Source organism: Aethalodelphis obliquidens, unplaced genomic scaffold, assembly GCF_003676395.1.
Source record: "Aethalodelphis obliquidens isolate GAN/ISIS:26980383/991018 unplaced genomic scaffold, ASM367639v1 scaffold128, whole genome shotgun sequence".
Lineage (NCBI taxonomy): Eukaryota > Metazoa > Chordata > Mammalia > Artiodactyla > Delphinidae > Aethalodelphis > Aethalodelphis obliquidens.
In genome coordinates this window covers 732,667-759,908 of record NW_020838072.1, presented here as the reverse complement: position 1 = coordinate 759,908, position 27,242 = coordinate 732,667, and the positions used below count along the sequence as shown (strand labels likewise).

Sequence of the window (27,242 nt, the reverse complement as noted above, 5' to 3'; positions counted from 1 at the left end):
AAATGAGGCAAGACTCTTCAAGGCTTGGCCTGTACATTCTGTGGTTCTAATGAGGATTGTTTCCTTAGTTAGTGTAAGCCATCTTTAAAAACAAACAAAAAGGGCTTCCCTGGTGGCGCAGTGGTTGAGAGTCCGCCTGCCGATGAAGGGCACATGGGTTCGTGCCCTGATCCGGGAAGATCCCACATGCCGCGGAGCGGCTGGGCCCGTGAGCCATGGCCGCTGAGCCTGCGCGTCCGGAGCCTGTGCTCCGCAACGGGAGAGGCCACAACACTGAGAGGACCGCGTACCGCAAAAAAACAAAACAAAACAAAACAAAAAAAGGACTGCCTTGACCTTCTATCTCTCCCCAAAACACGGTCTATACTACTCTCTTAATTCACTACCTGGCCACACATGATCTGACCACCAAATCTCTTCATGAAATCATCTCCTACCCTCTTGTCCTCCTCCAACTGCAGTGGTCTCCTTTGAAGTTCCTACAATACACCAAGTGTGCTCCCATTTCAGGGCTTTTGTGTTTGTTATTTCATCTGCTTGGAATGCTCTTTCCGCAGTGAATGGCTCACTCCTTCATCCCCTTCAGATCCCTGCTTAAATCTTCTGAGGGAGGACTTCTCTGACCACTCCCTTTAAAAAGCAAAACCTCTCAGTTCCATTCAGTGTTCCCTATCCTCCTTCTTGCTTTACTTTTCTTTGCACTTCTCATATATGACATACTATATCATTTATTTGTTGAGTGGCTGCCCCCACTAGACACTGCTAATTCACTGACCATAGGAATTTTTGTCTGTTTGGTTTACTGCTTTCTTCCCAGTGCCTAAAACAGTGTTCAGTACATAGTTGGTGCTCAGTAAGGTGTGTGCTGAATGAGCAAAGGCAGACAGATGGGTGAGGAGGCTATTGTAATAGAGATGCAGCCAGGAGCTGTGCCTGAAGAACACTGTGTGATCCAGTGAGTTTGCACTTTGTCCTGTTGGTGGTGGAAGTGGATCTAATCTGGGAAGCGAAATGCTCAAATGAAATTGTACTGGGGAAAGAGATGAGTCTAGGGGTGAAATGTTTAGTTAGCAGGTCATTAGAACTGTTCAGGCCAGAAAGATTGAGTTCTTGAACTAAGGTAGTGGCAGCAGAAGTAGGAATGGAAATAATGGATTTGATAGAAGAGACACTTCAGAAGTAGATTTTGTGACTGACTACACAGGTGAGGTAAAGAAAAGGGGAAGAATATGTAGAATGATTCTCAGATTTCTGAATTAAGCAACTGGATGGAAGTTTGTGTTATTAACCAAGATTAAGATGAGAGAAAACGCAACAAATTCGCAAAGATGATGAATTAACTTCTGGACTTGTTGAGTTTGGTTTTAGAGATAACCAGGTAGCAGTTGGAAGTATAGCTTTCCAGTGCTCCCAAATCTGATCCTCTCCCTCCCTCTATAACCCTACCACCTCCTTCAGGACCTCCAAATCCATGTGCCAGACCAGGACGTTCAAACCACTTGCTGCCCTCTTGCTCGCCTCTTCTCTCAAACCCATAACTAAGGTCTCACTTCAGTGACGTACTCTTAACGTTTCCTTGCTTTAGTGTCTTTGCTCACACTGTTCCCTCTGTTCATAATATCTTTCCCCAAGCAACTCCTACCCACTCCCCAATCCTCAACTAAGAGACCCTCGTCTGCCCGATCCTGCCCACTTCAAGCATTTATCACCGTTGAGTCGTCCCCGCCCCCTCCACTTGCGTTGTGTTTCTTGGCAGTAGGGCCCACAGTTACGCCTCTTCCAAAGCCCTGGTGCAGCCCCGCGCGGCACCGGGCCGGGACGGGCAGGGCTCAACACGGAAGGTTGAAAAGAGGCGTGACCGTAAAGGGAACGGGCCGAAGAGCGGCTAAGAGTTATGTTTTTTGTTTTTTTGGCCGCGCCGCGAAGCTTGCGGAATCTTAGTTCCCAGACCAGGTACTGATCCCTACCCTCGGCAGTGAAAGCGCGGAGTCCTAACCCCTGGATCTCCAAGAGACCGAATTTCTTGCAGAGTTTGGGGACAGCAGCGACCCCCAGCGGGCAGCCGGGCCGCAGAGGACAGACTATAGGAAAGGAAGGCGGCGGCGCGTCTGGGGGCCTCGGGGTAGGTGAGCTGGAGCCCTCTGCCCATCACGTGAAGCACAAAATCCTACTGAAAACAGATCTAATTGGGGCTGCCCCAGTCTTCCTGGACCCCCTCCGGTCTTGTCTCACCTGCTTACCTAGCTTGACCAGCCCCACAGTCTTCGGAATCGGTGCCATCCCCGTCAACAGTGACCCGAAAGTGAAAGTGGCATTCGACACCGGCCGAAGGGCAGAGTAGGACAGAGTAGGCAGCCATCTTTGTTGGGGGCAGAAGCCTCCGCTTACGGAGCGCGAGAGAGTGCATGACGGTCCCGGCGGCTCCCTGGCCGGAGACGACGGCTCCGGGGATGGGGCGGAGCCCCGGCTACGGCAGGCGTTGGGCAGTACGGGGAGGTGGGAATCGTTAGCTTCGTTCCGGACAAGCTGTCCCATGGCCCAAGCGTCTCGCTCTGGTGGCCTTCTGCCTCCGCTGGCTACCGTGCCGCCGTTACGGGCGCAGGCCGGGGGCGCTGAGGAGGAGCAGTGGCAGAGAAAGCGGGCAGGCGCTCTCCGCCGGGACGTTCGTGGCTGGCTGCGGCTGCCGGTTGCCCGAAGCATCCCCTGCCTGGACCCACGGCCCGGCGGAGCTCCGAGAGGGCAGCCGTGGTGTGCGGTGCCGGCGGACGCAGGAGAGCACCGTGAGGCTGGCGCTGTGGACTGGGGGCGGGAGCCGGCAGCTGGCGGCCCGACCCCTCCAGCGCTGCAGCGTCTCCGGGCGGTGTTGCTTCGGCTGCACCGCGAGCGGCAGGAGCTCCTCCACGCACAGGACTGCGCCCGCCACCTGCAGGCGACCGTGCGTCTCCTGAGGATCCTGAGTCCCGGCGCTCCATCCCCCAGCCACTTGCCTCAGCTGTGCAGCGACCTGTTGGGGCACTCTTCCGGAGGCGCGGTCCTGCGAAACGGCCTTCAGGAGACACCCGAGCCGCTACTCCTGGCACGATCCGTCGGACTAGCCGCCCAGCGCCTGGATGCTACTATCGAGATGCAGCTTCGGGCTCTGGGCCAGGCGCCCGCCAGCCCGGGCCTATCGTCCCAAATCGCCGACCTGCTGCTGGCACTTCCCGCCTACCACCAGCTGCAGGGAAAAGCCTTGAGCTACGTTCCAGGGGCAGCGCGCCCTTATCCCCCGGCCCGTGTGCTCCGCCTCCTGACGGGGGAGCGGGGTTGCCAGGTGGCAGGTTGGCTGGATGAGGCGCTCAGGGGATCTGACTTGAGGGACCAGCTCCGCAGGCGGTGCCAAGAGGAGCGGGAGCTGCTGCCAGGGCTACTGGGCCTGATGGGGGGCGTGACGGGTTCAGCCAGCAGTGGACTGGGGCTTGGAGGGGCTGGGGCCCTGTGGAGCCAGTACTGGACCATGCTGTGGGCAGCCTGTGCTCAGAGTCTGGACCTAAGTCTAGGACCCTGGAGGGACCCCAGGGCAGCGGCACAACAACTGAGTCAGGCACTGGGTCAGGGTGAGTGATGGGCCTGGGTGGGTGTTTGGGAAGGCTGGGATCTCTTCTGTATTCACCTCACTCACTTGCCACCTGACTACAAAAACAGGCTCTTTAGAATGAACATACCCCACCCCACCCCACCCCACCCCACCCCCGGGGATTCAGGCTATAGCTTCTGGGCTTTCAAAGCAAAGTCTTGCTTTCCATGCCAGCCTTGAGTCTTGGGGGAAGCCTCCCCTCTTCCCCCATCATTGAGTGGGGGCAGTGTTGGGCAAAGAGGGACCCTGTTTTCAGGCTCCAGTCATTTCTCCCACTAGCATCACTGCCTCAGGAGTGTGAGAAGGAGCTGGCTTCTTTGTGTCACAACCTAATTCATCAGTCTCTTATCTGGAGCTGGGATCAAGGTGAGAAGGAAGGGGCAATGGCAGTGACACAAGCCCCAGACTGCTCCTTCCTTATCAAACCATACCCCCTCATCTTCAGGCTTCTGCCAGGCCTTGGCATCTGCTAGTGGAAATCAGAGCAGCCTTCCCTCATCCTCTCATACCACTGAACTTTTGCAACAGCTCTTCCCTCCTCTCTTGGATGCCCTTCGAGAACCCAGGTCAGGACTGCTCCTCTGCCGGCCTCCAGGTGAGACAAGGTATTGGGGATGGGGGGATAAGAGAACAGCTGGACATCTCCTTATTCCTTAATCTGTTCTGAAGCCTGCCTCCTCCCAAAGGTGTTCTGTGGCCCTTCAGATACTCTGTCCCTCCTCTCCCCAGGTCCTGCCCCCCTTGCCCTGGGGCTCTGTACCCTGCAGACCATCTTGCTCTGGTTTTGGGGCAGAACTCAGCAGCATCTGGCAGCGTGGGCCCCAGGTTCCTTCCTGCTCCTGATCCAGAAGGATTTACCTGTGAGTAGCTAGGGAATGGGGAGGGGAGCATCCCGGGCTGGGCTCGGATCTCACTCCCTGTTTCTGCCAAAGCCTTTATTATATGAGGCAGAAGCTTTGTCTAGCCTGGCCTCAGAGGAAAGCTTGGCCCTGGAGGTGGAGCAGCAGCTGGGCCTGGAGATCCAGAAGCTGACTGCACAGATCCAGGTAAGGAGAGCAGGAGACCTGACAGGGGCCAGCTTTGGGGCTGGTGGGGAGCTTGTGGTGGTGGTAGAACAACTCAGTGCTTGGAATCGCCACTAAATTTATCTTTTCTTGCTCTTCACTTCTTGTCCTCTCTTTATTATGGAAAATTTCAAAAAAATACAAAAGTAGAGAGAAGAGTATAATGGACCCCCATATTCCTACCACTGAGGCTTTAATACTCGTCAACTCATGGTCAATTTTACTTCACTTATATATCCCACCCCCAGCTCCCATGTCAGGCTCTCATTTTGTGATGTTAACAGCCACTGATGATTGATGATCATTGTCTATATCCGTTATTTCATTAGAGGGTGCAAGGTGGTGACATTCCAATTCTATCATTCCTTCTTCATTATTAGTTGGATTACTCTTATAAAGTGAAACTTGCCCTCATAAATTACTTGGTTACTTTGAGGTATAATTTGTAGAGAAACAGCAAGATAAATGATTGACTTTTCCTTTTATTTACTAGTTTTTGATATGTTTCTCCTGTTTTCTAAAAGCGTAATTTGTACTTTTATTAAAACTGAAATAAAGTATTATTTTAGAAGGCTTCTAATGAAAAAATAGCACTTTAATTGCCCCTCCCCAACTTCGATTTCTGATCCTTGTTCCACACTGGTAACTTCCATCCACTCTTGGCTGTTTCTTCTAATATTTTCTTATTTTCTTCTAAATTTATGAATTAAACTATTATACGTCTAGCTTTTCCCCATTTTACACAGTATCTGTTCCTACTATGGATGATGTCTCTCTGCTTTTTGTTCTCTTCCTGCCCAGATGTCTACTCGTTGCTCTGAATAGGGGCATGGCTGTAGAGTTCAGTCCCTGTCCCGCTCCTCCTTTACTCTCTGCATTCCACAGTGCCTTGGTGCTGTAGACCACCCCACCCCCCCACCCCCAGTTTAGCCCTAATCCACCATCTGCATCTGCCCGTTGGGCATTTATACCTCAATTTACTGCTGCCTCTTTCAACTCAACATGTCCCAGAACAGGCTTTTCATGAGTAGGGTGGACAGTGACGGTTGTGGGAGCTCTGGGAAGGGAAGGCCTTGGTGGACACATGGTAACAGAAGTTCCTTACAGGGTCTATGGCTCAAGCTGGTGGCTGGGCAGCCTCAGAGGAGCAGCAGGGGTTACTGGATGTGGGTAGTTCATAGTTCCTTGGGGGAGTACTGGCGAGATGGTCTGACCAAAGCAGAAGCTCCGTGTGTGTGTGTGTGTGTGTGTGTGTGTGTGTATGTGTATGTGTACATAAGCATACACTTGCCCTCGCATGTGCATCTCAAGGGTGGGGGTGGAGAATTATGAAGGAGTAGGTTGTCATCAAGTTGTGGAGGGCACTGAACACCAGCTCACAGATTTTGGACTGTATCTCATAAGTGATAGGGAGCCATTGTAAGAGCAGGAGGGGAACAGTGAAGACAGTGATAGAGTTTGATCCAGCTATAGTGGTCAGGATAGAAGGGAGGTGGGGAGACATAATATGAGAAGGGTCCAGCTCTTGGTAGTTGCAGTGAGAACAGAGCAAAAGGGGCAGGGACAGTGTGCTCATCATGTGAACCAAACACTGTCCAAAGCAGTTTCATGCCTTGCTTCTCTGCCTGATGACTGCACTATTGGGCATCCGCTCTGGGCATTCTACCACATACAGCACTGGGACGAAAAAGAAGAATCAGATGTGAGTTTTCTCCTCAGCAGGACTGTAATGTCCCACAGAAAAAACTGTCCCATAGTGTGACCTTGTATTTTCTGAGTGTTGAGTGCAGAATTTCCTAACAAATGTCAGTTGACGAAAGGGTAATTTCTTTGTTATATATAAGGAAGAAGGGGGTTCTGGTGGTTGGGATAAGGGAAGAAGAGTTTAGATTTAGACTTGGTGGGAAAGAGCCCATGTATCAGGAGCCACATGGGCTCTCTCCCACCAAGTCTGGCCCCCGCCAGGTCCTTTCCTCTCTTCAGGTTCTCAGGCATACAGTCACCTTTTCCTTAGACCTGCCACTACACACCCCTCTTATTGAGTTCTTCTCTTAGATGGGCTGTAGAGACCCCTCCTTTTTGCTGTCTTCTCCCCCTCCAAAAACAAAACCTATCAAACCAAAGAAACCAAACCAGCACATGGGCCTTTTCTTGCTTTGTGGGTTACAATGCTCTGGAGAAATGGAAGTGGCTATAAAGAATATTCAGTGTGAGGACATTCCAAAGGTTCCTGAATCTTAGAAAGTTATATTCATTGCTCCTGGTCTACACACAGTTCTTGCCTTCCTTTTATAGATGACAGACAGAAGATCGTACAATTCCCTTTTCTTTCTTCAGCCTCTGCCTGTCTGCAGATCATGAAGACCTCTCTCTAGCATCTGCTTTTGAACACTGGCGGTGGTGAGGGTGTCTCCCTTTTTTTTTCCTATTAACGTTCCTATGGAACAAAATTAACATGGAGGATTTCCATCCTCTGAACCAAGCTGAGGAGAGCAGGGTAATCTTAGGGCAACTGTCCATAATCTTTTCTCGGTCCAGACCTCTTGGAAAATCCAATAAAAGCCATAGTATCTCTCCTCAGAAAATGCCCAAGCCCATACAATTCTGTTCTGGGGCTTTATGGATGCCAGGTTAAACACCTCAGATTTAGAAGAGCATATAACTTGACAAGTCCCTCAGAGATAAGCCCCTTTTACTTTCTCCTTATCCCCACAGCTCCTGCCTGAAGAGTCACTAAGTTTCTTTTTTCAAGAATGTCATAAACGAGCCACACAGGACTTCGAACTCCACATGCCACGGGGTCGGTACTGGCGGCATCGCCTCTGTCCTGGTAAGTCCTCATCCCAGCGTTCCCTTCCAGGCTTCTCAGGGGGTAACAGTGTCCTGGCCCCTCCAAATCCTGGCTCCACTCCTCTGTCTCCATCCTGTCCTCACCTTCTGTGTCCCCTCACCCTGAAATCCTACCCTCTTCCCCCAGATGCTCCATTAGGGGCTTGATGGATCTCCCTAGCCTTATATCCTGTCCTTTCTCTTCTCTCACTCCAGAACTTCCCAGCATTCCTAGTGAGTATGCTGGGCTGGTGGTCCGCAGGGTACTGGAGCCTGTGTTGCAAGGACTGCAAGGACTGCCACAGCAAGCCCAGGCCCCTGCCCTCAGCCTGGTGCTGACTGCCATCCTGGGTGCCTGGCTTGACCACATCCTCACCCACGGGATCCGGTTCAGGTGGGGAGAAAAGGAGGCCGTGGCAGGGGGATGAATGGAACTGAAAAAAAGAGAGGGGATGGGTGGGGCAGAGCCGTTCCGAGAGGCAGGAGGGTCAGGGGGCCACACTGTACCTTGGCCTTCAGCCTGCAGGGGGCGCTGCAGCTCAGACAAGACTTTGGAGTGGTCAGGGAGTTGCTGGAGGAGGAGCAGTGGGGCCTGTCCCCAGAACTTCGCCAGACTCTGTTCACGCTCAGCATCTTCCAGCGGCTGGATGGGGCCCTGCTGTGTCTGTTGCAGCAGCCCCTGCCCAAGACTCAAGTCCACAGGGGGCCTCCCTGTTGCTGTGAGTCACTCTCCCTCCCCAACTCCAGGCTCTCTTTGCCCCTAGCTCATAACTTTATGTGCCGCATCCCCCATCCTCATCATTGATCCGGCTTCTGCGTGTGCCCCCCTCCCACACACACACACCGCCAGCCACCTGCCTTCCACTCCTGCCTTACCAGGTGCATGTAATGAGGTCCAGACCATGGAATTGCCCAGCAGCAGCCTCAACAGCCTGGAGAGCTTGGAGCCCCCTCTTCGACCTGGAGCACTCCCAGCCCAGACAGCTCAGCTGCTAAGCACACTGTGGGGAGAAGGACCTAGTCCTGAGGCTTACCTGGTAGGAAATCAGCAGGCCTGGCTTGCCCTGAGGCAGCACCAGCATCCCCGCAGGCACGTACCTTTTCTTTCCTGCCTGAGGACCAGTTCTGAATCCTAAGGACCCTAATCAGAGCCCGTTAGAACTCCCTGTCTCTGTCTGAAAAAGCCCAGACATTTAGAAATGCATATTAAAAAAGCCTAATTGGGAGCTTGGAAGAAAGCATACCTGAGAACCACAAGCTACACAGAGCTTGGACTTAGAAACCTGGAGGTCAGCATCCTTGGGAGGCTTGGGCTTAGTCCCCCATCAGTGAAGACATCTCAGAGCTAGACACTAGCAGTAAGGGGCTAGATGCTGGGAGTAAGGCTTTAGGGTTGGATCCCAGGGGAAAGGGAAAGAGGAAAAGCAATAGAAAGCAGGGAGCCTAGATGCCACTTCCTCTTAACTCCCAGGAGCCAGGCTAAACACTAAAAGTTTGGGACACTACTACAAAGTTAATTCATCAGGAACCACAGAGGTGGAATAGGAATTTATACACCTGAATCAGTCCCACAGTGTATACTATATAATAGTACCCTGCACTCCCCTCCCCATCACTATTTTTAGTCATTTAAGAATATTGGGCTGTAGGACCTTCACGTGTAAGCTTCGCTACTCCAGAGTTCCATGTGTTTAATCTTAAACTACCCGAGTGGAGTTTACCCTCTGGTAGGTTTATAATCCCTGCCGTGGTGGTGCCCTCTCCTTGGAAGGGACCAGCACTTAAGACGGTATTAACGTAGATCTGGCACAGCAGGGTACAGAGGAGTAAAGGCTGCAAAAGACGTGTTATCGGAGCCAGGTGCAAACGGCTTTTGCACTATTTATTGTCTTCACCGTGATAAAGGGGGCTATTAATGACAGGTTGTGTTTACTGACCGTGTACTTTGGGCGCCCCATACCCTGTGCCGAAATTATCTGTCTCCCTCCTGGCCTTCCTCCTCTTCTCGGCTGGGGAGCCCAGGGCGGCGGCCTGGGGACCAGCACCACCGACCGTGTCAGAGAAGCCGCACGAGGCGGAGGTCGGGGGACTGCGGAAGCGCGTAGCAGTCCACAGCGTCTCGTACTAGCGACACTTCCGCCCGCACGAGTCCTTCCGGGGTGAGGGTCACCATGGCAGCGGCCTTGGCCCGGCTCGGACTCCGCTCTGTCAAGCAGGTTCGGGTTCAATTCTGCCCTTTCGAGAAGAACGTGGAGTCGACAAGGTACGAGGGGGAAGGAGTGCGGACGCGAGGGGCGCGCCTTCCTCCCGCCGGGGGTCTAGCCCCCTCTGCCGGCCGCTCACGCCGTTTTCTCACCGCAGGACCTTCCTTCAGGCCGTGAGCAGCGAGAAAGTTCGCTGCACCAACCTCAACTGCTCGGTGATAGCGGACGTGAGACACGACGGCTCCGAGCCTTGCGTGGACGTGCTGTTCGGTGGGTCTGGTTGGGAGTCGGGAGGGAGTCGCTAGATCTCGGCGCTGGCCCCGCCGTCCTCCCGGTGCCTTACTCGTTTGTTTCTTCCCCAGGAGACGGGCATCGCCTGATTATGCGCGGCGCGCACCTCACCGCCCAGGAAATGCTCACTGCCTTCGCCTCCCACATCCAGGCCAGGGCTGCGGCGGGAAGCGGGGACAAGCCGGGCGCCAGTACCGGGCGCTGACAGCGCGGAAGAGACCAACAAGCAGGTTTTCACCTAAGACTGCTAAGGACACATCTAAGAAGAGCTTGACTTAATTACTCAAATCACTATCTAGAAGACCACAGAGCGCAAAAGAGAAAAGAAAGAGCCCTGTGACTACAAATCCAACCAGTGTTTCTGGGACGAGACAAGATGGGAAGGGGTCTGGACAAATTTGAATTTTATTTCACTTTCTTACCATCACTCACTGCTTAACCCTTTTGAATTTGGCTTCTTCCAGCACTACTCAAGGTACCTCTTACTCTTATTAGAAATGCTGTTATCTCAGTCCTCATTTTTCCATTTCAGTAGCACCCGCCACTCTTAATTCCCTCCCGTGTGTAACTTCTTTTCCACTCAGGTCCTTTTTCTTCTTTTAACCATAAAGGCATACTACTCTCCTTCTTTCTCTTCTCTCTTTTATTTTTGGGGCATCTCATATTCTGTCATGACTTGAACTACCCTCTTGGGTTAAACGCTACATTTCTGTTTGGCTCTAATCTCAGATTCTGTGCTATAGTCAGGGTACTTACTACCAATTTTCTCCAAATTCCACCAACACTCTTTGTCTAACCCTAACCCGATAATCTTACATACTCTCTAAAGTTGACCCTTGAACAATGCAGGTTTGAATTGCAGAGGTCCTTTTACATGCCTGTTTTTCAAATAAATACATAGTACAAGTACTACACGATCTGTGGTTGTTTGAATCTGCGGTTGTGGAACTGTGGGTGCTGACTGTAAAGTTATCCCCCCATTCTCAACTCTGTGGAGCGGTTGGGCCCCTAACGCCCATCCCCACCCCCATTGTTTAAGGGTCATCTGTACTTGCCTCCTCCCCTGACTTCCTCATTCCTTTAAAAGGCACTTCATCTGCTCAGCCACTTGAGCTGGAAACCACAGCATTATCTCTGGTTCTGCCCGCTCCCTGAATATCCAGTCAGTAAGTTCATAATATTCTGTCTTAAACAAAAGCTCCTGAAATGTTCTCTACATTTCCATTCACTCTCCTGTATTATTGTTGCATTCTCCCACCTGGTCTCCTTTTTGCTAACCGTTTTTGCTGCTGCTTACTTTTATCTTTCCAAAGCATATCATTGGTTTTATTATTACAACTTGTTTCAGAGAACAGTGCCTAAAGTCCTTTTTAGGCACCCTGCCTAAAGTTTTTCATACTAGGTTACCACCCATTAATGTGGATCATGAAGTGAATTTAGGGGGTCAAATCAGCCTTTTAAAAACAAATAGAATAAAAAGTATCAGTAGATGGCACATGGACTGGGAAGTATTCTTTAAGAAACTTGTTTTAAGCGTATCATGAATATAGATATAGGTATTATATAAAGTATGTGTATGTGTGTCTATCTGCATGTACTTGGTTGCAGTATAGAATTATTTCTTACTGCAGGTTGTAGGAAAAAATAGCCACTGGTTTAGAGAAAAACTTCAGAATATTCAGCTAGGCAATCAAGAATCTCTGGACACTGGCTGCTGTGTACTTCACCAAATATATTTCCTCCTACCCCATTACTGCTTCTCTCTTAAGACGGTGATATCTTCAAAGGACTGGTTTTCCCCCCTCTCCCTTAAAGGAAAGAAAACTATCAGGAGACAGTATAGTGTAGTAAAAAGCCAGAATGCCTGGGATTGAAATCCTAGGTTTTCCCTTAAGTAGCTATGTAACTTTGGACACATTACTTAGTCTCTCAGTGCCTGTTTCTTCATTCGTAAAATGGGGATAATAGTACCTACCTCATAGAACTCTTGAGAGATTAAATGAATTGATATCTGGGACTTCCCTGGTGGTCCAGTGGTTAAGACTCTGCTCTTCCACTGCAGGGGGCACGGGTTCAATACCTGGTCAGAGAACTAAGATCCCTGCATGCAGCGTGGCCAAAGATCAATCAATCAATCAATAAACTGGTATCTGTAAACTGCCTAGAATATTGAGTGAGCACAGCATAGCATCTAAGAGGCTGTGTGTTATAGGCCTCTTCATTGACGAAAGGATACAACCTAGATTTGAGTTCTTCAGGTCCATGGTTAACTGGCTATTATCCTTGGCCAGATTAACTACTCATCTGTAAAAACAGGGATGGTTCAAACACTGCTGTAAACACGGATTGAGTGCTGGCACTGTGCTTATAGATTTTGAACTTGAGGTTGGGGCTGTTTTCTCTGTGTCCCCCGCACCTTGCATAGTGCCTGATACAGAGTGTGCAATAAACTTTTGTTGAATTTACCAGTATTTAGCATCAACCTTGTGACTTCAACTGATTAGTACTGAGATACAAAGATGAATGGTGAAACTCAGGTGTGTATACTAAGTGCTACAATATATTGAATAGGTGTGGACCAGGTGCAGTGGTAGCAAGAAAGGACTGACCATTGGGTTTGGTCAGAAGGTGATTGTTAAATGAGTAAAAAGTCTACCAGTGGAGGGTGGGGCCAGAAGTCAGATTATAGTGAAAGAAGAAGTGGGTGTGCAGCATAAAGTAGTAGTTTTGTATAATTAGAGTTTGGATGGGAGGTGTGATTATAGCTAGACTAGCATAAGGGTGTGGAGTAGGGTTTTTTTAGAGGATGATAGAGATTTGTACTTTATGAAAACACCTTTTATGCTGAGCTGTTGGAGAGAAGTAACTATGAATCTTAAGTTGCATTTCTTTTTTCTTTTTTTTTTTTTTGCGGTACGCGGGCCTCTCACTGTTGTGGCCTCTCCCGTTGCGGAGCACAGGCTCCGGACGTGCAAGCTCAGCAGCCATGGCTCACGGGCCTAGCCGCTCCGCGGCATGTGGGATCTTCCCGGACTGGGGCACGAACCCGTATCCCCTGCATCGGCAGGCGGACTCTCAACCACTGCGCCACCAGGGAAGCCCTAAGTTGTATTTCTGAACCATCATCAAATGTAATCTTGGCTCTTCTAGGACAACATCAGGTGCTGATGCTACCTCTTTCCTACAGCCTTCCCTGACCTGGACATAAGCAATCTTTCCTCTAAGCGCCTTTGCTTCCTGGGTTGTAGAAAAGGAAAAAGAAAAAAAAGTACAGCTACCACCATTATGGTCCTTTTAGGGTTTATCTAGATAAGGAATCCTAGACTGAGTGGAGGTATGACATCTAAAATCACAGGTCCTCTTGGATCCACTCCATTTCACTAGGAAAGAAGGCATAGGTGTGGACAATATGATTCAGATACACCTGGGTTCCAGGGTAGCCGCTTCCTGGCTCTGTAGCCAGGGCCAAGTTACTTTAACTTTCTAGGCCACGGTTTTCAGGCACCTGATTGGGGCGATATGGGGAGCGGTTAAATGTAAAACACTTAGGACAGCGTCTCATGCTCTTAATATACAGTAGTTATTAAAAGAAAAAAAAAAGACAAATGTGATTGGTTTTTCCTACTAGCCTGTCAACTGCGTGAGAACGCCGAATAAACGCCAATCCAGTGGACGCGGCCCAGAGGGCCGACCCCAGGGACCAGCCCTACGCCACGCCGCGCTGTTTTGCTGTGGGGCTTAACCTGACGTGGAGGGGCGGGACTTCCTGCGGAAGCGGAGGGGGAGGCACGGGCCGGTGGGTGCGGCTGACACATCAGTGGTGTTCCAGGCGCTGCGCGCGAGCCCAGGAGGCGAGCAGGGACCCGGGCTTTGTGGCCATCTCTCCGGGTCCCCACGACGCCGATTTCCGTGCAAGGATGGCTCGGGGCGAGCGGCGGCGCCGCGGAGCGCCGGCAGACGGAGCGCGGACCGCTGAGAGGGCGGCTCGGGGCGGCCCCGCGCGACGGGAAGGCCGGGGCGGCAGGCCCCGGGGCGCGGCTGCGGGAGCCGCTCTGGCCGTCTTGGTCCTGTCTCTGGCCCTGGGCCTGTCGGGATGCTGGCTGCTGGCATGGCACCGTGCGCGGCGGGCTGTCACGCTGCACTCCGCGCCCCCGGCGTTGCCTGCCGACTCTTCCAGCCCCGCCGTGGCCCCGGACCTCTTCTGGGGCACCTACCGTCCTCACGTTTACTTCGGCATGAAGACCCGCAGTCCGCAGCCCCTCCTCACCGGTAACCTGGACGCGGGGCGGGCAGGCAGGCGGGCACTTAATCTGGGCGCCCCAGCTTCGCGCCAGATCAAGGGTGGTGAGGAGTGGATCAGGAGAGTTATTAAGAGGGATGACCCTGAAGTTCTCGGCGACCCAGAGGGACAGGTCCCCTGCTCTCTCTTTGACTTACCTGGCCATTCTACCCCCAGGACTGATGTGGGCGCAGCAAGGCACCACCCCGGGGACCCCTAAGCTCAGGCACACGTGTGAGCAGGGGGACGGCGTGGGTCCCTATGGCTGGGAGTTCCACGACGGTCTCTCCTTCGGGCGGCAACACATCCAGGATGGGGCCTTAAGGCTCACCACTGAGTTCGTCAAGAGGCCTGGGGGTCAACACGGAGGGAACTGGAGCTGGAGAGTGACTGTAGAGCCTCAGGTCAGGGCCCTCAGGACACCCTTCCCCTAGCCCAGACTTCCTCCACCCTTCCTTTGCTGCGTGCAAATGCAGGATAAAGTGGGGGTTAATAGCAGGGGCTCTGAGCCTGGCTGCCTGGTTTGAATCTGCTGCCTGCCTTAAACACTTGCCTGTATGACCATCTCTTTTTACTATCTCTAAGCCTTGGTTTTCTTGTCTGTAAAATGGAAATAAAAAAGTACCTAACTCACAGAATTGTAAGAATTAAAGGAAATAATACGTAGAGTTCTTAGCATAGTACATGGGACAAAAGTACTATTATTTCCCAGAGAACCCTGTGCAGAGCTCTTTATCTCATCCCACTGGTGCTTACTTTCAGTGACCCTCAACACTGCTAGATGTATGTTGTTTACTATGTTGCTCTCACCTGGTGTCCCTTTCCCTAAGGCTGATTCTCAGGGGAGAGACTGCTAACCTAATGCTGTGTTTTTATGTCCTCATTGGTCTCCCAGGCCTCAGGTACCTCTGCTCTCCCTTTGGTGTCCTTGTTCTTCTATGTGGTAACAGATGGCAAAGAAGTCCTAGTGCCAGAGGTTGGAGCTAAGGGGCAGTTGAAGTTCATCAGTGGACACACCAGTGAACTTGGTGACTTCCGCTTTACACTTATGCCACCAACCAGTCCAGGAGATACAGCCCCCAAGTATGGCAGGTAACTGGGGGAAGAGAGTGTGGGGTGGTGGTATGGATGCTGACTTAGCCTGATTTCCATCTCCCCCATTCTACCCTCTTTTCACCATGTTCCCTGCATTGCCAAGACTCTCCCATCCTGACTCCTGATCACCTCATGTTTTCGCTTTATAATCCCCACCACTTCCTCCTGAGTAATATTTCCTGTTTATCTTTTTCCTTTCAAGCTACAATGTCTTCTGGTCCTCCAACCCAGGACTTCCCTTGCTGACAGAGATGGTGAAGAGCCGCCTAAATAACTGGTTTCAGCATCGGCCCCCAGGGGCTTCCCCTGAACGCTACCTCGGCTTGCCAGGATCTCTGAAGTGGGAGGACAGAGGCCCAAGTGGGCAAGGACAGGGACAAGGGCAATTTTTGATACAACAGGTGACACTGAAAGTCCCCTTTTCTGTGGAGTTGGTGTTTGAATCAGGCAGTGCCCAGGCAGGAGGAAGCCAAGCCCTAGAGCAGCTGGCAGGCAGCCTGCTGACCCAGGCCCTGGAAAGCCATGCTGAAGCCTTTAGAGAGCGCTTTGAGAAGACCTTCCGGCTGAAGGAGAAGGGCCTGAGCCCTGAGGAGCAGGCTTTGGGTCAGGTTGCCCTCAGTGGTCTTCTTGGTGGTATTGGCTACTTCTATGGACAGGGTCTGGTGTTGCCAGACATGGAGGTTGAAGGGTCTAAGCAGAAGGTGGACCCAGTCCTCTTTCCACCTGTCCCTCTTTTCACAGCAGTGCCCTCCCGGTCATTCTTCCCGCGAGGTTTCCTGTGGGACGAGGGCTTTCACCAGCTGGTGATCCAACGGTGGGATCCCCGGCTCACCCGGGAGGCCATAGGCCACTGGCTGGGGCTGCTAAATGCTGACGGCTGGATTGGGCGGGAGCAGGTGCTGGGGGATGAGGCCAGAGCCCGGGTGCCCTCAGAGTTCCTGGTGCAACGGACAGCCCACGCCAACCCCCCAACTCTGCTTTTGCCTATAGCCCACATGCTAGAGGGTGGTGACCCTGCCGACTACGCCTTCCTCCACAGGGCCTTCCCCCGCCTGCGTGCCTGGTTCTCCTGGCTTCATCAGAGCCAGGCAGGGCCAGTGCCACTGTCTTACCGCTGGCGGGGCCGGGACCCAGCCTTGCCAACCCTACTGAACCCCAAGACGCTGCCTTCAGGGTTGGATGACTATCCCCGGGCTTCACACCCTTCATCCACTGAGCGGCACCTGGACCTGCGGTGCTGGGTGGCACTGGGTGCCCGTGTGCTGATGCGGCTAGCGGAGCGGCTGGGAGAGGCTGAGGCAGCTGCAGAGCTGGGCCCACTGGCTGCCTCCCTGGAAGCAGAGGAGAGCCTGGATGAGCTGCATTGGGCCCCAGAGCTAGGAGTTTTTGCAGACTTTGGGAATCACACAAAAGCAGTGCAGCTGAAGCCTAGACCCCCTCAGGGCCTGGTGCGAGTGGTGGGCCGGCCCAACCCTCGCTTACAGTATGTGGATGCCTTGGGCTATGTCAGTCTTTTCCCCTTCCTGCTGAGGCTACTGGACCCCAACTCATCCCGCCTTGGACCCCTGCTGGATGTTGTAGCTGATAGCCGCCAGCTCTGGAGCCCCTTTGGTTTGCGCTCCCTTGCAGCAACCAGCCCCTTTTACAGCCAGCGCAATTCAGAGCATGATCCTCCCTACTGGCGAGGTGCTGTGTGGCTCAATGTCAACTACCTGGCATTGGGGGCTCTTCACTACTATGGGCATCTGAAGGGTCCCTACCAGGCCCGTGCTGCCAAGCTCCACAGAGAGCTCCGTACCAATCTGGTGAGCAATGTGAGGCGGCAGTACCAGGCCACGGGCTTCCTGTGGGAGCAATACAGTGACCAGGATGGGCGAGGCATGGGCTGCCGCCCTTTCCAGGGCTGGACCAGCCTTGTCCTACTGGCCATGGCTGAAGACTATTGAAGGGGGAACATGGGAGGGGAGCCAGGCCCCTTATGCCACTCTGGAGTCGAGGGACAAGGTCTCTCACTTCTGCCCCTAGCCCTCAAGTACCAGTGCTTCAAACCCTCCTCAGCTCATCTCAGGTGTCTCCTTACTGACATCCCACATAGCCCTGGAGTGAATGTGAATTCAGAGTCTATTTTTATAAATAAATGGGAAAGCCATGTCAAACTCTATTGCTTTTGCCAACTTTGCCTCACCAAGAGGTCTTAGCTCAGTCCAGGCCTTAGGGCTGCCTGCTGTCCTTCAGAGTAGGTGGATTGGAGGTCCCCTCCAATCAAGTGCAATGCAGTAAGTTGAGCACTAGTCCACCCAAATCCACAAGCAGCTGGTTCACATCTCTTTAATGAGATCAAAGGCTCCTGTGTATGTCTTAGGAGATAGAGCTAGCACAGTCCTCCAAACACTGCCCTTCTCCTCAGGACTCCAGCCCTTTCAGACCGATTCTAGGAGGGCAGGGAGAGGCCGAGGAGAACTCAGGGAGTTGGGAGCAGGGCTGTTTCTGGTGGGCAAGTAAACCACCCACCCTCCCCAAATTGCTTATGGGATGTCCCCTTCATTGGAAGCCAGCCCCAAAGGAGACCTGGGGTACAGGATCTAGGGGCCGTGCACAGGGGACTGGTCCTCCACATCTGGTGGGGTGGCACTAGCCCTAGCCTCCTTGACTGGCTCCCCCTCACTGGAGTCAGGACAAGGGCAGAGCTCAATACCTGAGTCCCCAGTCAAGCGGCGATAGCGGCAGAAGGGTGGTGTGGGGGCAGGGCTCACCCCTGCCCCAGGCTCACCCTCCTGATGAGGAGGGTCACTCTGGTGGGAGGAAACATCTTCCACATTTGTTCCCTCTTGGTGGGCAGGGCAGCTAGAAGCAGAGGAGCAGCAGGTGCATTCACTGGAAGCAGTCGAGGGGCAGCCTGAGGCTGCAGTGTAAGGAGGCGGCGGTGTGCCTGGGCGGTGAACCACATCCTCATAGGCTGGGGGTTTGAAGGTGCTGAGGAGGCCTGCAGGAGAGAATGGCATGGTTGTTGGAAGGCAACAAGGCGTGGGGGGGGGGGGGGTGATGGTCTCTTTCCTGTTAGCAAAAAGTGTGCTTTGAAATGTTTGAAAAGGGAGTGTGGGATGAATCAGGGTCCTGTTTTGGGAGGGACCACTGGTAGTGAGCCCAGAGCCTCAAGTCACTCACGAAGATCAAGCAGTGAACCGGGAGGGACAGGGCCAGCCCCATGGCATGCCCCGTGGTAGGCCAACAAGTTGATCTCACGCTGCCGCTGCTGTTGCTGCAGCCGGAGTTTAGCTCGTCGATGGCGGAAGGCACAACAGCAGCTAAAGAGAATGAGGACAGTCCAGAGCAGCCAGAACCCTGCAGGAAGTGAGGAGGGAGAGTCTTAGATACCTCCCAGGCAGAGAAGGGTCCTTGAAGGCTGAGGTCCAAAGGCGGGTGGGCAGAAGGACCCAAGAAGAGCCCTCTTGAAGACTCACACCAGAGCTCATAGTAGTAGGTGCAGCAGCCAGTCTCCCCGCAGCAGTGACCACTCTCACAGAGGTAAGGCTGGTTGTTCACTCCTGGGCACAGCTCTCGAAGCTGGGAGCAAGGAGGCACTTAGAACCAAGGGAGGCTCCAGCCCAAGGCACTGTCCATCCCCAGCCCCTGCATACACATACACAATCCCACCCTGTGAACCAAGTTTAGCTCATAGAAATCTATGGGGAGAGGGAAGAGTGATGCCTAGAGGAGTGTTCAAATATCTGAAGGGCTGCCAGCATGGAAGAGGATTTGGAATAGCAAGAATCAGTCTAGAGACCAAGATTAAGATGCAAGGTGTGGACATACAAAGAGGCAGATTTCAGCTCTGCATATAAGAGACTTCTCTCATACTCAGGTCTGGCTCCCCAGGGTGTTTTCTGTTAAGGGAGTATTTTGGCAGAAGCCAGAAGACAGTCTGAGCTATCTCAAAGTCTCAGACAATGGGTAAGGAGTTTAAGGTAATGCCTAAAGCTGTTTTCATCATCATTCCCCATGGTCTGCCAATCCCCACTCCCAAGCTGGATCTTTCCACCCCTGGGTCTCAGGCTTCCTAGGGTAGAGGAGGGTCAGTGTGAGACCCAGAGCAGGGCTCCCAACCAGATGGGATTGCTGCGGATGCTAACGGATGGCATCCAAGGCGCGAGTCTGGGTTCCAGCTCTTCTCCAAATTGCTCCCTCAAGAGTAGACGCTGCCAGACTCGGTTGTGACAATAGGCACACAGAAAAACATCACAAATAACAGTTGCAAAACAGAGGGAGCCTCCCTGGGGCCTCGCTATGCCTCTGGTCACTGGAGAGCCACTGCAAGCTTCCACTGCAGCCACGGGATGGGGGTCTATGAAGCTGCAGGCACAAGTCAACTGCATCTACAGTACATTACAAAGTTTAGACAAAGGGTGCAAGGAACATATCTAGGAACTTCGCAGTACCTTTGTCTCCGTGAGTTCCTCCCCCACCCCCCAAAAGGCAGGGACAAGGAAAGGGGAACGAGAAATAAATGGCTGTCGTGATAGGCTTTTGGAGCTGTTGGGATACCTGCTGTTGCGGCACCCGAAGTGCCCCCCAGTCCTCCTCGCTGCCGTTCCCGCCGCTGGCCCGAGCCATGCCTCTGCCTACAGCCCCCTGAAGACCACAGTCTCCTCTACCGCCAGCCACCCCGCCCCTGCCACTTCTGCCGCCACCGCCATGGTCCCTGCCCGGCCCATCTTCGCTGCCTCCACCATCACTTCGCAACCGGACCTTCCATCCAGCCAGAGCTCTGCCAACTAGCACCCAGGTTGTTCCGTCCTACCAATCCACATCACCCTTCGACACATGGGCCAATAGGAAAGATCACAGGCTTCTCCCTGTGACCAATCTACAGCAGCGCCTCCGCCACTCTCCCAGACAACAAGAGCTTGCACAGACAAAGAGTGGGGTAAGGTTCGACCCATGGCCCTGACTGACAGTGACAACAGCCAATATGGACAACAGAACGGGTTTGCGTTATCAACCAATGAACGGCCGTCCAGAACAGCAAAGTTCCCGCTGATTGGCTTGAGTCCTATTTTCCAGATGACGCCAAACGCTTAACCACGCCAGGAAGAGGCAGGGTCACAAATGTCGGCTGGAGTCTGGGCGGGGGCTGGCTACTGTTCTTGGGCCTGGTGGACGTTTCCCAGGCCTCGACGCAAGCTCCGGTGGGGGCAAGATGTGTGTACGCGGAATTGGCCTACCCATACCCCATTACCCCAGTTCTGTACAAGTCAAGGCACTGGATGAAATTTAATAGGGTGGGGAAGACACTGAAAACCGGGGACAGAGGAGAAGGCACAGAGTCCAGATTGGGTGAGGGCCTTAAGAAGCCAGAAGTGGGGATCCGGGGCCCTCAGGCCCACCCAGCCGCATCTGCAGGTTGATGCGGTAGCACTGAAGGCTGCAGAGTGCCTGGCCTGTGCGGGAGCAGGCATAGCGGCGCGGATGTGGACAGCCGGGGACAGAGCACCGAGGCGCAGGGGCAGATGGGGACGGCCGCTGAGACACCGGCGCGGGGGCGGGGACGCCAGGTGGGAAGGAAAGGGTGGAACCTTGTGCCCCGCTGCTGTAGCGCACCATGGGGGCCGGGGCCGCGGCCCGCCCTCCACGCCTCTCGCCCCGCGCGGCCCCTCGGCCTCCCCGCCCGCTGGGCGCCACAGTCTTGGTGAGGCGCTCAATAGTCTGGTTCTTGTGCTCCTCCGCCCGCCGAGCCGCCTGCAGCCGCCTCTTCCGTGCCCGCTCCTCACGCTTCAACAGCATCTCCTCGGTGAGAGCGGGGGCTGGGCACCCCCCGGCCACAGGTAGTGACAGAATCGGGGAAGGCTGACTTCGAGCCTTCTGCAGCAGAGCTCGCTAGGGAGAGACGGAAGAGATGTCAAAACAGAGAAGTGACGTCTGCCTGAACGGGGGAAGGGGAAGATGGGACATGGAAAGCAGGGTCTTGAGGAGAACAGGCCTTGAGAGAAGGGGTGAAATGAGCACCCTCTCCAGAAGCCCTTAATACTCCTCCTCTCAGGTCTCCAGACTTCCAGCTTTAGATCCTTGACTCTCAAGGGGAAAAGTATTAGTAATGTTACCTTCCTGCCTTGTGTACCAAAACTCTGTACCAGCTCTCTGGAGGCTTTTTTGTTGTTGTTTTAAATCTTTTAATATCAATGGATAGCATCAATTGGATAACTGCTCAAGCCAAAAACTAACAGTTATCCTTGATTCCTCTCCTTCCTCCAACAAGTGTCTGTTTCCTAAATATATCCAGAATCCATCTGATTTTCTCCATCTCTACCATTCCACCTTGGTTCAAGCCACCACCATCTCTTACCTACTTCAACAGCTTCCTACTTGGTCTTGCTTCTATCCCTTACCACCACTAAGAAACCAAAGAAATCTACTGAAATATAAATCAAATACATTACTTCTCTGTAAACAACCCTTTTGTGGTAGTCACACTTATTCTTCTCCTTGACCATGATTAGGCATGTTCCGCTCTCAGGGTCTTTGCCCCTGCTGGTCTCTCTGCCGGGTAAGCTCCTCTGGTATTGTAAATGTTATCTCTTTAGAGAGGTCTTTCCAGACTACCCTATCTAATGTTGTTTCTTTTCTACTTCTTTCTATTTCATCACCCTATTTTTGTTATAAACCTTACAGTTTTTCGAAATTATTTACTGCACAAGAATACCAGCTCCATAAGAACGGAAACCTTGTCTGTCTTTTCTTCACTGCTGATATCCCTGCTGCCTAGCAAAGTTCTTGGGACATGGAAAGTTCTCAATATAAATTTGGCAAGCAAATAAAGAATGAACTAACTTACCTGTCGAGCAGTGAGCAGCCGTTCATTGATCTCCTTCTTGAGATCTCCATTGTCATCCAGCTCCCCCTTCTCCAAGGCATCCAGCCACCTTTGTTCTTCCTCTTCCTCCTGACCCCCTAAGGCCCCGGACAAGTCCCGCAGTGGGGAGGGGGACAGATTACTGTCTTCATCTGGAAAGGAAAGTTGGAGAGCTAAAAGTGGAATTGTTCAGAGGGGGAACCCTAATTTGGCCAAGTTAATACTGGGACACGCAAAATTCTCACCTTCCTCAGAACGAACCCTCTTCCCTTAACCAGGTATAATGAGAAATCCAGTTTCCCCACCTCCAGACCCTTCTCACCCAGCCAGGCACGGTACTGCTCAAGGGGGACTCCTTCCACAGGTTCCTCTTCATTGTCCACAACCATAAGGGGAGAGGGTGAGCGAGGACCCTCAGGGATCACAGTGAAGGTAGGAACACTGCGGAGAAGCAACCACTCTGTAAGCTGAGCAATTGTCTCCTCCTGCTCAGTACATCCAGCCTTCCCTACACCCTCTTGGGTTCTTGCTGCTTTAACCTGGGCCCTGAAATCACAGCGTCCATTCTCTGTCTTCTGAAAAGCGCAGCCAGCTTCTGCTTCTATCTCTACCTGCTCCTGAAGTCCCCCAAGTAAAACCTCGGCTCTCTTGGCCTCACCTTTTGGTGCCCAGGACCTGCCCGCCCAACTTGATTTTGAGTTTGAGCTGGGGCTTGGCAGGAGACGGCTGCGTGGGCCCAGCCTCCTCTTCCTGGTAGTGTTTCTTCTTGTGTTTCTTCTTGTGCTTCTTGTGCTTTTTCTTGTGCACTCCGTGGCCGTGGGCACTCGCCAAACTCAACTCCAGGGCTTCCCCTGCAGAAGGAGAGTCTGTCAACGGTGTACATCAGGAGCAGGTCAGGGAAATCCCAGAAGAACCCAATACCCCTGAGGGGTCCTACTCTTCCCGCGGTATTCGCTGTTACCATAACAACAGCCCCGCCTTTCTCCTTCCCACCTGTGGCGAAGTACCCAAGAAGCTCGGAGGAGCAAGAAAGGGACTCCTTTTCTGCGAAGGCCTAAGTTGCTTTATCGATCCGCGCTTACCCGGCTCAGGGGCCTCCATAGCCCCAGAGGTGCTCCCGCGCCGCCACAGCTTACTCATGGGGTCCTGCAAGGAAAAGAGGCTGAAAATAGTCGGAACACAAGCAGACATACCTTTTCCGCCCCACGGAACAACTTATCCCAGCAAATAGCCGGGCACTTCCGGTGCGTAGCAACTATGCTTGTGCGGGGCAAGCTTTGCGGTTTAAAAAAATCCTCCGGGAGAAACAACGCCCCTTCCAACAAGGGTTCCGGGCTCTTTGAGACCGGGAGCGGTCAGAGGGCCACGGCTTTCTGCTGGCTCCGCATCCACGCAATCGAGGTCAGAACTCAGCGCGGGCAATTCAATTATTATTACACTCAAGCGTGATGAACGTATATTGCAGACCAAATTCGGGGCTAGGCTATGAGAATACAAAGATGAATATGAACACTTCTCTCTGCCTTTGAGGAGCTTACAATTTGGTGGAGTACGTAAGAAACTGTATTGCCGGCAAAATGGCAGAAGGGCTTACTTAACAGCACAAGTGCCCTACCAGCAGGGCAAATGACATTTAAGCCTAAATTCTATATCATTAGAGAAATGGATAAATGAATTATGGTGCATCTATCCAATCTGGAACACAAAAGCTAAGAGCTGATAAGTAATTGATAAGATTGACATGGAATTTATATCCAAGTTGGTAGTAGCATTGGAAACAATCTAAGTGTGCCTCTAAAGAAAAACCAAAATAATTTGGTACAGGGATTTGATACATCCATACAGTGGGAAGCTATGCTGCCATTAAAAGAAATGAGGCCCCAGAAGGCTACCCAAGAAACTGGTGACAGCAATTCCAATGGATAGTTGGGAGAACGAGGGTGAAGGGAGACTTATTCTTCATAATATACCCTTTTGTGCCTATTGTACTTTGTCTAAAACATGTATGTTTTACCTAACTAAAAAAAAAGGAACAGGGCTTCCCTGGTGGCGCAGTGGTTGAGAGTCTGCCTGCCGATGCAGGGGACACGGGTTCGTGCCCCGGTCCGGGAAGATCCCACATGCCGCGGAGCGGCTTGGCCCGTGAGCCATGGCCGCTGAGCCTGAGCGTCCGGAGCCTGGGCTCCACAACGGGAGAGGCCACAACAGTGAGAGGCCCGCGTACCGCAAAAAAAAAAAAAAAAAAAAAAAAGGAACAAGGTAGATCTGTATGTGCTGACATATGAAATAGGAAAGGCAAGTTTCAAGATGAGGTGATCCCATTTATTTTTTAATTTTTTTAAATTAATTAATTGGTTTATTTTTGGCTACACTGGGTCTTCGTCGCTGCCCAAGGGCTTTCCCTAGTTGCGGAGCGTGGACTCTAGGCACGCGGGCTTCAGTAGTTGTGGCATGCAGGCTCAGTAATTGTGGCGCCCCGGCTTAGTTGCTCTGCAGCATGTGGGATCTTCTGGGACCAGGAGTCAGACTTGTGACCCCTGCATTGGCAGGCGGATTCTTAACCACTGTGCCACCAAGGAAGTCCTGCGGTGATCCCATTTAAAAAGGCATAATATGCTACTACATTCACAGAGAAAACATTAAGGAATGTATACTACACCATTAACGGTGATTATCTTTGGAAGCTGGGGTTGGGGAAATTTCACTATCTAGATCTGTAGTGAATTTCCTTTCCTTTCCTTTCCTTTCCTTTCCTTTCCTTTCCTTTCTCTCTCTAAATTCTATAAATTTCCTTCTCTCTCTCTCTCTCTCTCTCTCTCTCTCTCTCTCTCTCTCTCTCTCTTCACTTAAAAATATTGCTTAGGGCTTCCCTGGTGGTGCAGTGGTTGAGAGTCCGCCTGCCGATGCAGGGGACACGGGTTCGTGCCCCAGTCTGGGAAGATCCCACATGCCGCGGAGCGGCTGGGCCCGTGAGCCATGGCCGCTGAGCCTGCGCGTCCGGAGCCTGTGCTCTGCAGCAGGAGAGGCCACAGCAGTGAGAGGCCTGCGTACCGCAAAAAAATATATATATATATTGCTTAGTATTTTTTGTAATGAATTTTCTTACAGCCTATATATCACATTTATAATTAGAAAAAAGCACTGTATATAATATATATGGGATACATGTCTGAACAAGGTAGCAATAGTGAACATAGTAAGGAAGAACTGATTCAAGAGACATTTCATTGATGAAATTTAAAGGAACTGATGAACAATTATATATGAGAATTCAGGAAGAAGTCAATGTAGTATAGTGATTAAGATTAAGAGAATGAACTTTGGAGTCGGAGAAGCCTATTATCAAATTACAGTTTACTGGCTATGTAACCTTGGGTTCACAGTTATTTAAGCTCTCTGAACCTCATATTCCAGCTCTGCAAAATAGAATGAAGTAGTGTCTCCTGCATAGGATTCTTTCAAGGAATAAAGCAAATCAAGAATGCAAAGTACCTAGGGTAGTATCTCGCACATAGTAGATGTTCAAAAAGCAAACAGCAGCAATAATAAATGACTTCTAGGGACTTCTTTGGTAGTCCAGCAGGTAAGACTCTGCCCTCCCAATGCAAGGGGCCCAGGTTCGATCCCTGGTCAGGGAACCAGATCCCACATGCAGCAACTAGGAGTTCACATGCCGCAACTAAGGCCCAGCGCAGCCAAATAAATAAGTAAATATTAAAAAAAAAAAAAAAAAAGAGTCCGCATGGCACAACTAAGAAGTCCACATGCCACAACTAAGACCCAGCTCAGCTAAAATAAATAAATAAATAAATAAAAATTTTAAAATGACTTCTATATTTCTAGCCCAAGTATTAGAGAGAACATAGTGTTTTGTTTTTTAAAAATAAATTTATTTATTTATTTTTGGATGCGTTGGTTCTTCGTTGCTGCTCACGGGCTTTCTCTAGTTGCGGCGAGCGGGGGTCACTCTTTATTGTGGTGCGCGGGCTTCTCATTGTGGTGGCTTCTCTTGTTGCGGAGCATGGGCTCTAGGTACGCGGGCTTCAGTAGTTGTGGCACACAGGCTCAGTAGTTGTGGCTCGTGCACCATGGCATGGAGGATCTTCCCGGACCAGGGCTCAAACCCGTGTCCCCTGCATTGGCAGGTGGATTCTTAACCACTGCGCCACCAGGGAAGTCCCCATAGTGTTTTAAATAAAGATTAGAACATAGGAAGAGAAGCAAGTAAGAAGAAAATCATTTAGTGTTATCCAAGGTGAATTTAAAGTGCATGTGGGAAATCAAAACTACAATGAGGTATCACCTCACACCTGTCAGAAAGGCCATCATCAAAAAATCTACAAACAGTAAATGCTGGAAGGGGTGTGGAGAAAAGGGAACCCTCTTTCACAATTAGTGGCAATGTAAATTGGTACAGCCACTAAGGAGAACAATATGGAGGTTCCTTAAAAAACTAAAAATAGAGCTACGATATGATCCAACAATCCTACTCCTGGGCATATATCTGGAGAAAACCAGAATTCGAAAGGATGCATGCACCCTGATACTCATTGCAGCACTATTTACAATAGCCAGGATATGAGAGCAACCTAAATGTCCATCAACAGAGGAACGGATAAAGAAGATGTGGTACATATATACAATGGAATATTACTCAGCCATAAAAAGGAACGAAACAATGCCGTTTGCAGAGACGTGGATGGACATAGAGATTATCACACAGAGTGAAGTAAGTCAGAAAGAGAAAAACAAATATCATATAACATTGCTTATATGTGGAATCTAGAAAAAATAATACAGATGAACTTTTTTGCAAAGCAGAAATAGAGTCACAGATATAGAGAATAAACTTATGGTTACCAAGGGGGAAAGGAGGGGTGGGATAAATTGGGAGATTGGGATTGACATGTATACACTACTATGTGTAAAATAGATGAATAATGAGAACCTACTGTATAGCACAGGGAACTCTATTCAGTGCTCTGTGGTGACCGAAATGGGAAGAAAATCTAAAAAA

At 51.5% G+C, this 27,242-nt stretch overlaps 5 protein-coding genes across 8 annotated transcripts; 3 read left to right on the top strand and 2 right to left on the bottom strand.

Annotated features, from left to right (window-relative positions):
• The first annotated feature begins 1,618 nt into the window (after window positions 1-1,618).
• Window positions 1,619-9,474, top strand: CCDC142 (coiled-coil domain containing 142). 4 transcript variants are annotated; one of them, XM_027099110.1, is made up of 9 exons: window positions 1,628-3,596; window positions 3,896-3,982; window positions 4,062-4,211; window positions 4,346-4,476; window positions 4,549-4,662; window positions 7,396-7,510; window positions 7,726-7,903; window positions 8,029-8,228; window positions 8,389-9,474. In XM_027099110.1, the coding sequence occupies exons 1-9, from the start codon at window positions 2,534-2,536 to the stop codon at window positions 8,643-8,645; spliced, it is 2,295 nt and encodes a 764-aa protein (XP_026954911.1). In that variant the 5' UTR covers window positions 1,628-2,533; the 3' UTR covers window positions 8,646-9,474. The 4 variants fall into 4 exon arrangements, with proteins under 4 accessions (XP_026954914.1, XP_026954911.1, XP_026954912.1 ...); XM_027099113.1 differs by lacking the exon at window positions 8,029-8,228 and having other exon boundaries at window positions 1,619-3,596; window positions 8,389-8,507; XM_027099111.1 differs by lacking the exon at window positions 3,896-3,982.
• On the top strand, window positions 8,704-12,475 carry MRPL53 (mitochondrial ribosomal protein L53). The gene is made up of 3 exons (XM_027099118.1): window positions 8,704-9,772; window positions 9,871-9,983; window positions 10,076-12,475. Exons 1-3 carry the CDS (start codon window positions 9,681-9,683, stop codon window positions 10,207-10,209), a joined length of 339 nt encoding a protein of 112 aa, XP_026954919.1. The 5' UTR covers window positions 8,704-9,680; the 3' UTR covers window positions 10,210-12,475.
• Window positions 12,476-13,043: 568 nt separating this feature from the next.
• Window positions 13,044-17,537, top strand: MOGS (mannosyl-oligosaccharide glucosidase). Its single transcript, XM_027099159.1, has 4 exons — window positions 13,044-14,273; window positions 14,461-14,687; window positions 15,179-15,375; window positions 15,581-17,537. The coding sequence occupies exons 1-4, from the start codon at window positions 13,922-13,924 to the stop codon at window positions 17,322-17,324; spliced, it is 2,520 nt and encodes an 839-aa protein (XP_026954960.1). The 5' UTR covers window positions 13,044-13,921; the 3' UTR covers window positions 17,325-17,537.
• A 145-nt stretch (window positions 17,538-17,682) lies between these two features.
• Window positions 17,683-20,507, bottom strand: WBP1 (WW domain binding protein 1). Its single transcript, XM_027099161.1, has 4 exons — window positions 19,921-20,507; window positions 18,840-18,942; window positions 18,544-18,720; window positions 17,683-18,361 (listed from the first exon to the last, which is right to left on the bottom strand). Exons 1-4 carry the CDS (start codon window positions 19,987-19,989, stop codon window positions 17,961-17,963), a joined length of 750 nt encoding a protein of 249 aa, XP_026954962.1. The 5' UTR covers window positions 19,990-20,507; the 3' UTR covers window positions 17,683-17,960.
• A 123-nt stretch (window positions 20,508-20,630) lies between these two features.
• Window positions 20,631-23,453, bottom strand: INO80B (INO80 complex subunit B). Its single transcript, XM_027099160.1, has 5 exons — window positions 23,308-23,453; window positions 22,884-23,076; window positions 22,548-22,666; window positions 22,208-22,377; window positions 20,631-21,252 (listed from the first exon to the last, which is right to left on the bottom strand). The coding sequence occupies exons 1-5, from the start codon at window positions 23,414-23,416 to the stop codon at window positions 20,722-20,724; spliced, it is 1,122 nt and encodes a 373-aa protein (XP_026954961.1). The 5' UTR covers window positions 23,417-23,453; the 3' UTR covers window positions 20,631-20,721.
• Between the last annotated feature and the right edge of the window lie 3,789 nt (window positions 23,454-27,242).

Coding starts and splice junctions, on each gene's coding strand:
- INO80B (XM_027099160.1), bottom strand. CDS start 23,416: ATGTCTGCTTGTGTTCCGACTATTTTCAGCCTCTTTTCCTTGCAGGAC. Junction 23,077..23,307: donor TATGGAGGCCCCTGAGCCGG/GTAAGCGCGGAT, acceptor CTCCTTCTGCAG/GGGAAGCCCTGGAGTTGAGT. Junction 21,253..22,207: donor GGCTGCTCACTGCTCGACAG/GTAAGTTAGTTC, acceptor GTCTCTCCCTAG/CGAGCTCTGCTGCAGAAGGC.
- CCDC142 (XM_027099110.1), top strand. CDS start 2,534: ATGGCCCAAGCGTCTCGCTCTGGTGGCCTTCTGCCTCCGCTGGCTACC. Junction 3,983..4,061: donor TATCTGGAGCTGGGATCAAG/GTGAGAAGGAAG, acceptor CCTCATCTTCAG/GCTTCTGCCAGGCCTTGGCA. Junction 4,663..7,395: donor AGCTGACTGCACAGATCCAG/GTAAGGAGAGCA, acceptor TTATCCCCACAG/CTCCTGCCTGAAGAGTCACT.
- WBP1 (XM_027099161.1), bottom strand. CDS start 19,989: ATGGCTCGGGCCAGCGGCGGGAACGGCAGCGAGGAGGACTGGGGGGCA. Junction 18,943..19,920: donor TTCGGGTGCCGCAACAGCAG/GTATCCCAACAG, acceptor CCTTGCTCCCAG/CTTCGAGAGCTGTGCCCAGG. Junction 18,362..18,543: donor CGGTTCACTGCTTGATCTTC/GTGAGTGACTTG, acceptor TCTCTCCTGCAG/GCCTCCTCAGCACCTTCAAA.
- MOGS (XM_027099159.1), top strand. CDS start 13,922: ATGGCTCGGGGCGAGCGGCGGCGCCGCGGAGCGCCGGCAGACGGAGCG. Junction 14,274..14,460: donor TCCGCAGCCCCTCCTCACCG/GTAACCTGGACG, acceptor TTCTACCCCCAG/GACTGATGTGGGCGCAGCAA. Junction 15,376..15,580: donor ACAGCCCCCAAGTATGGCAG/GTAACTGGGGGA, acceptor TTTCCTTTCAAG/CTACAATGTCTTCTGGTCCT.
- MRPL53 (XM_027099118.1), top strand. CDS start 9,681: ATGGCAGCGGCCTTGGCCCGGCTCGGACTCCGCTCTGTCAAGCAGGTT. Junction 9,773..9,870: donor AAGAACGTGGAGTCGACAAG/GTACGAGGGGGA, acceptor TTCTCACCGCAG/GACCTTCCTTCAGGCCGTGA. Junction 9,984..10,075: donor TTGCGTGGACGTGCTGTTCG/GTGGGTCTGGTT, acceptor TTTCTTCCCCAG/GAGACGGGCATCGCCTGATT.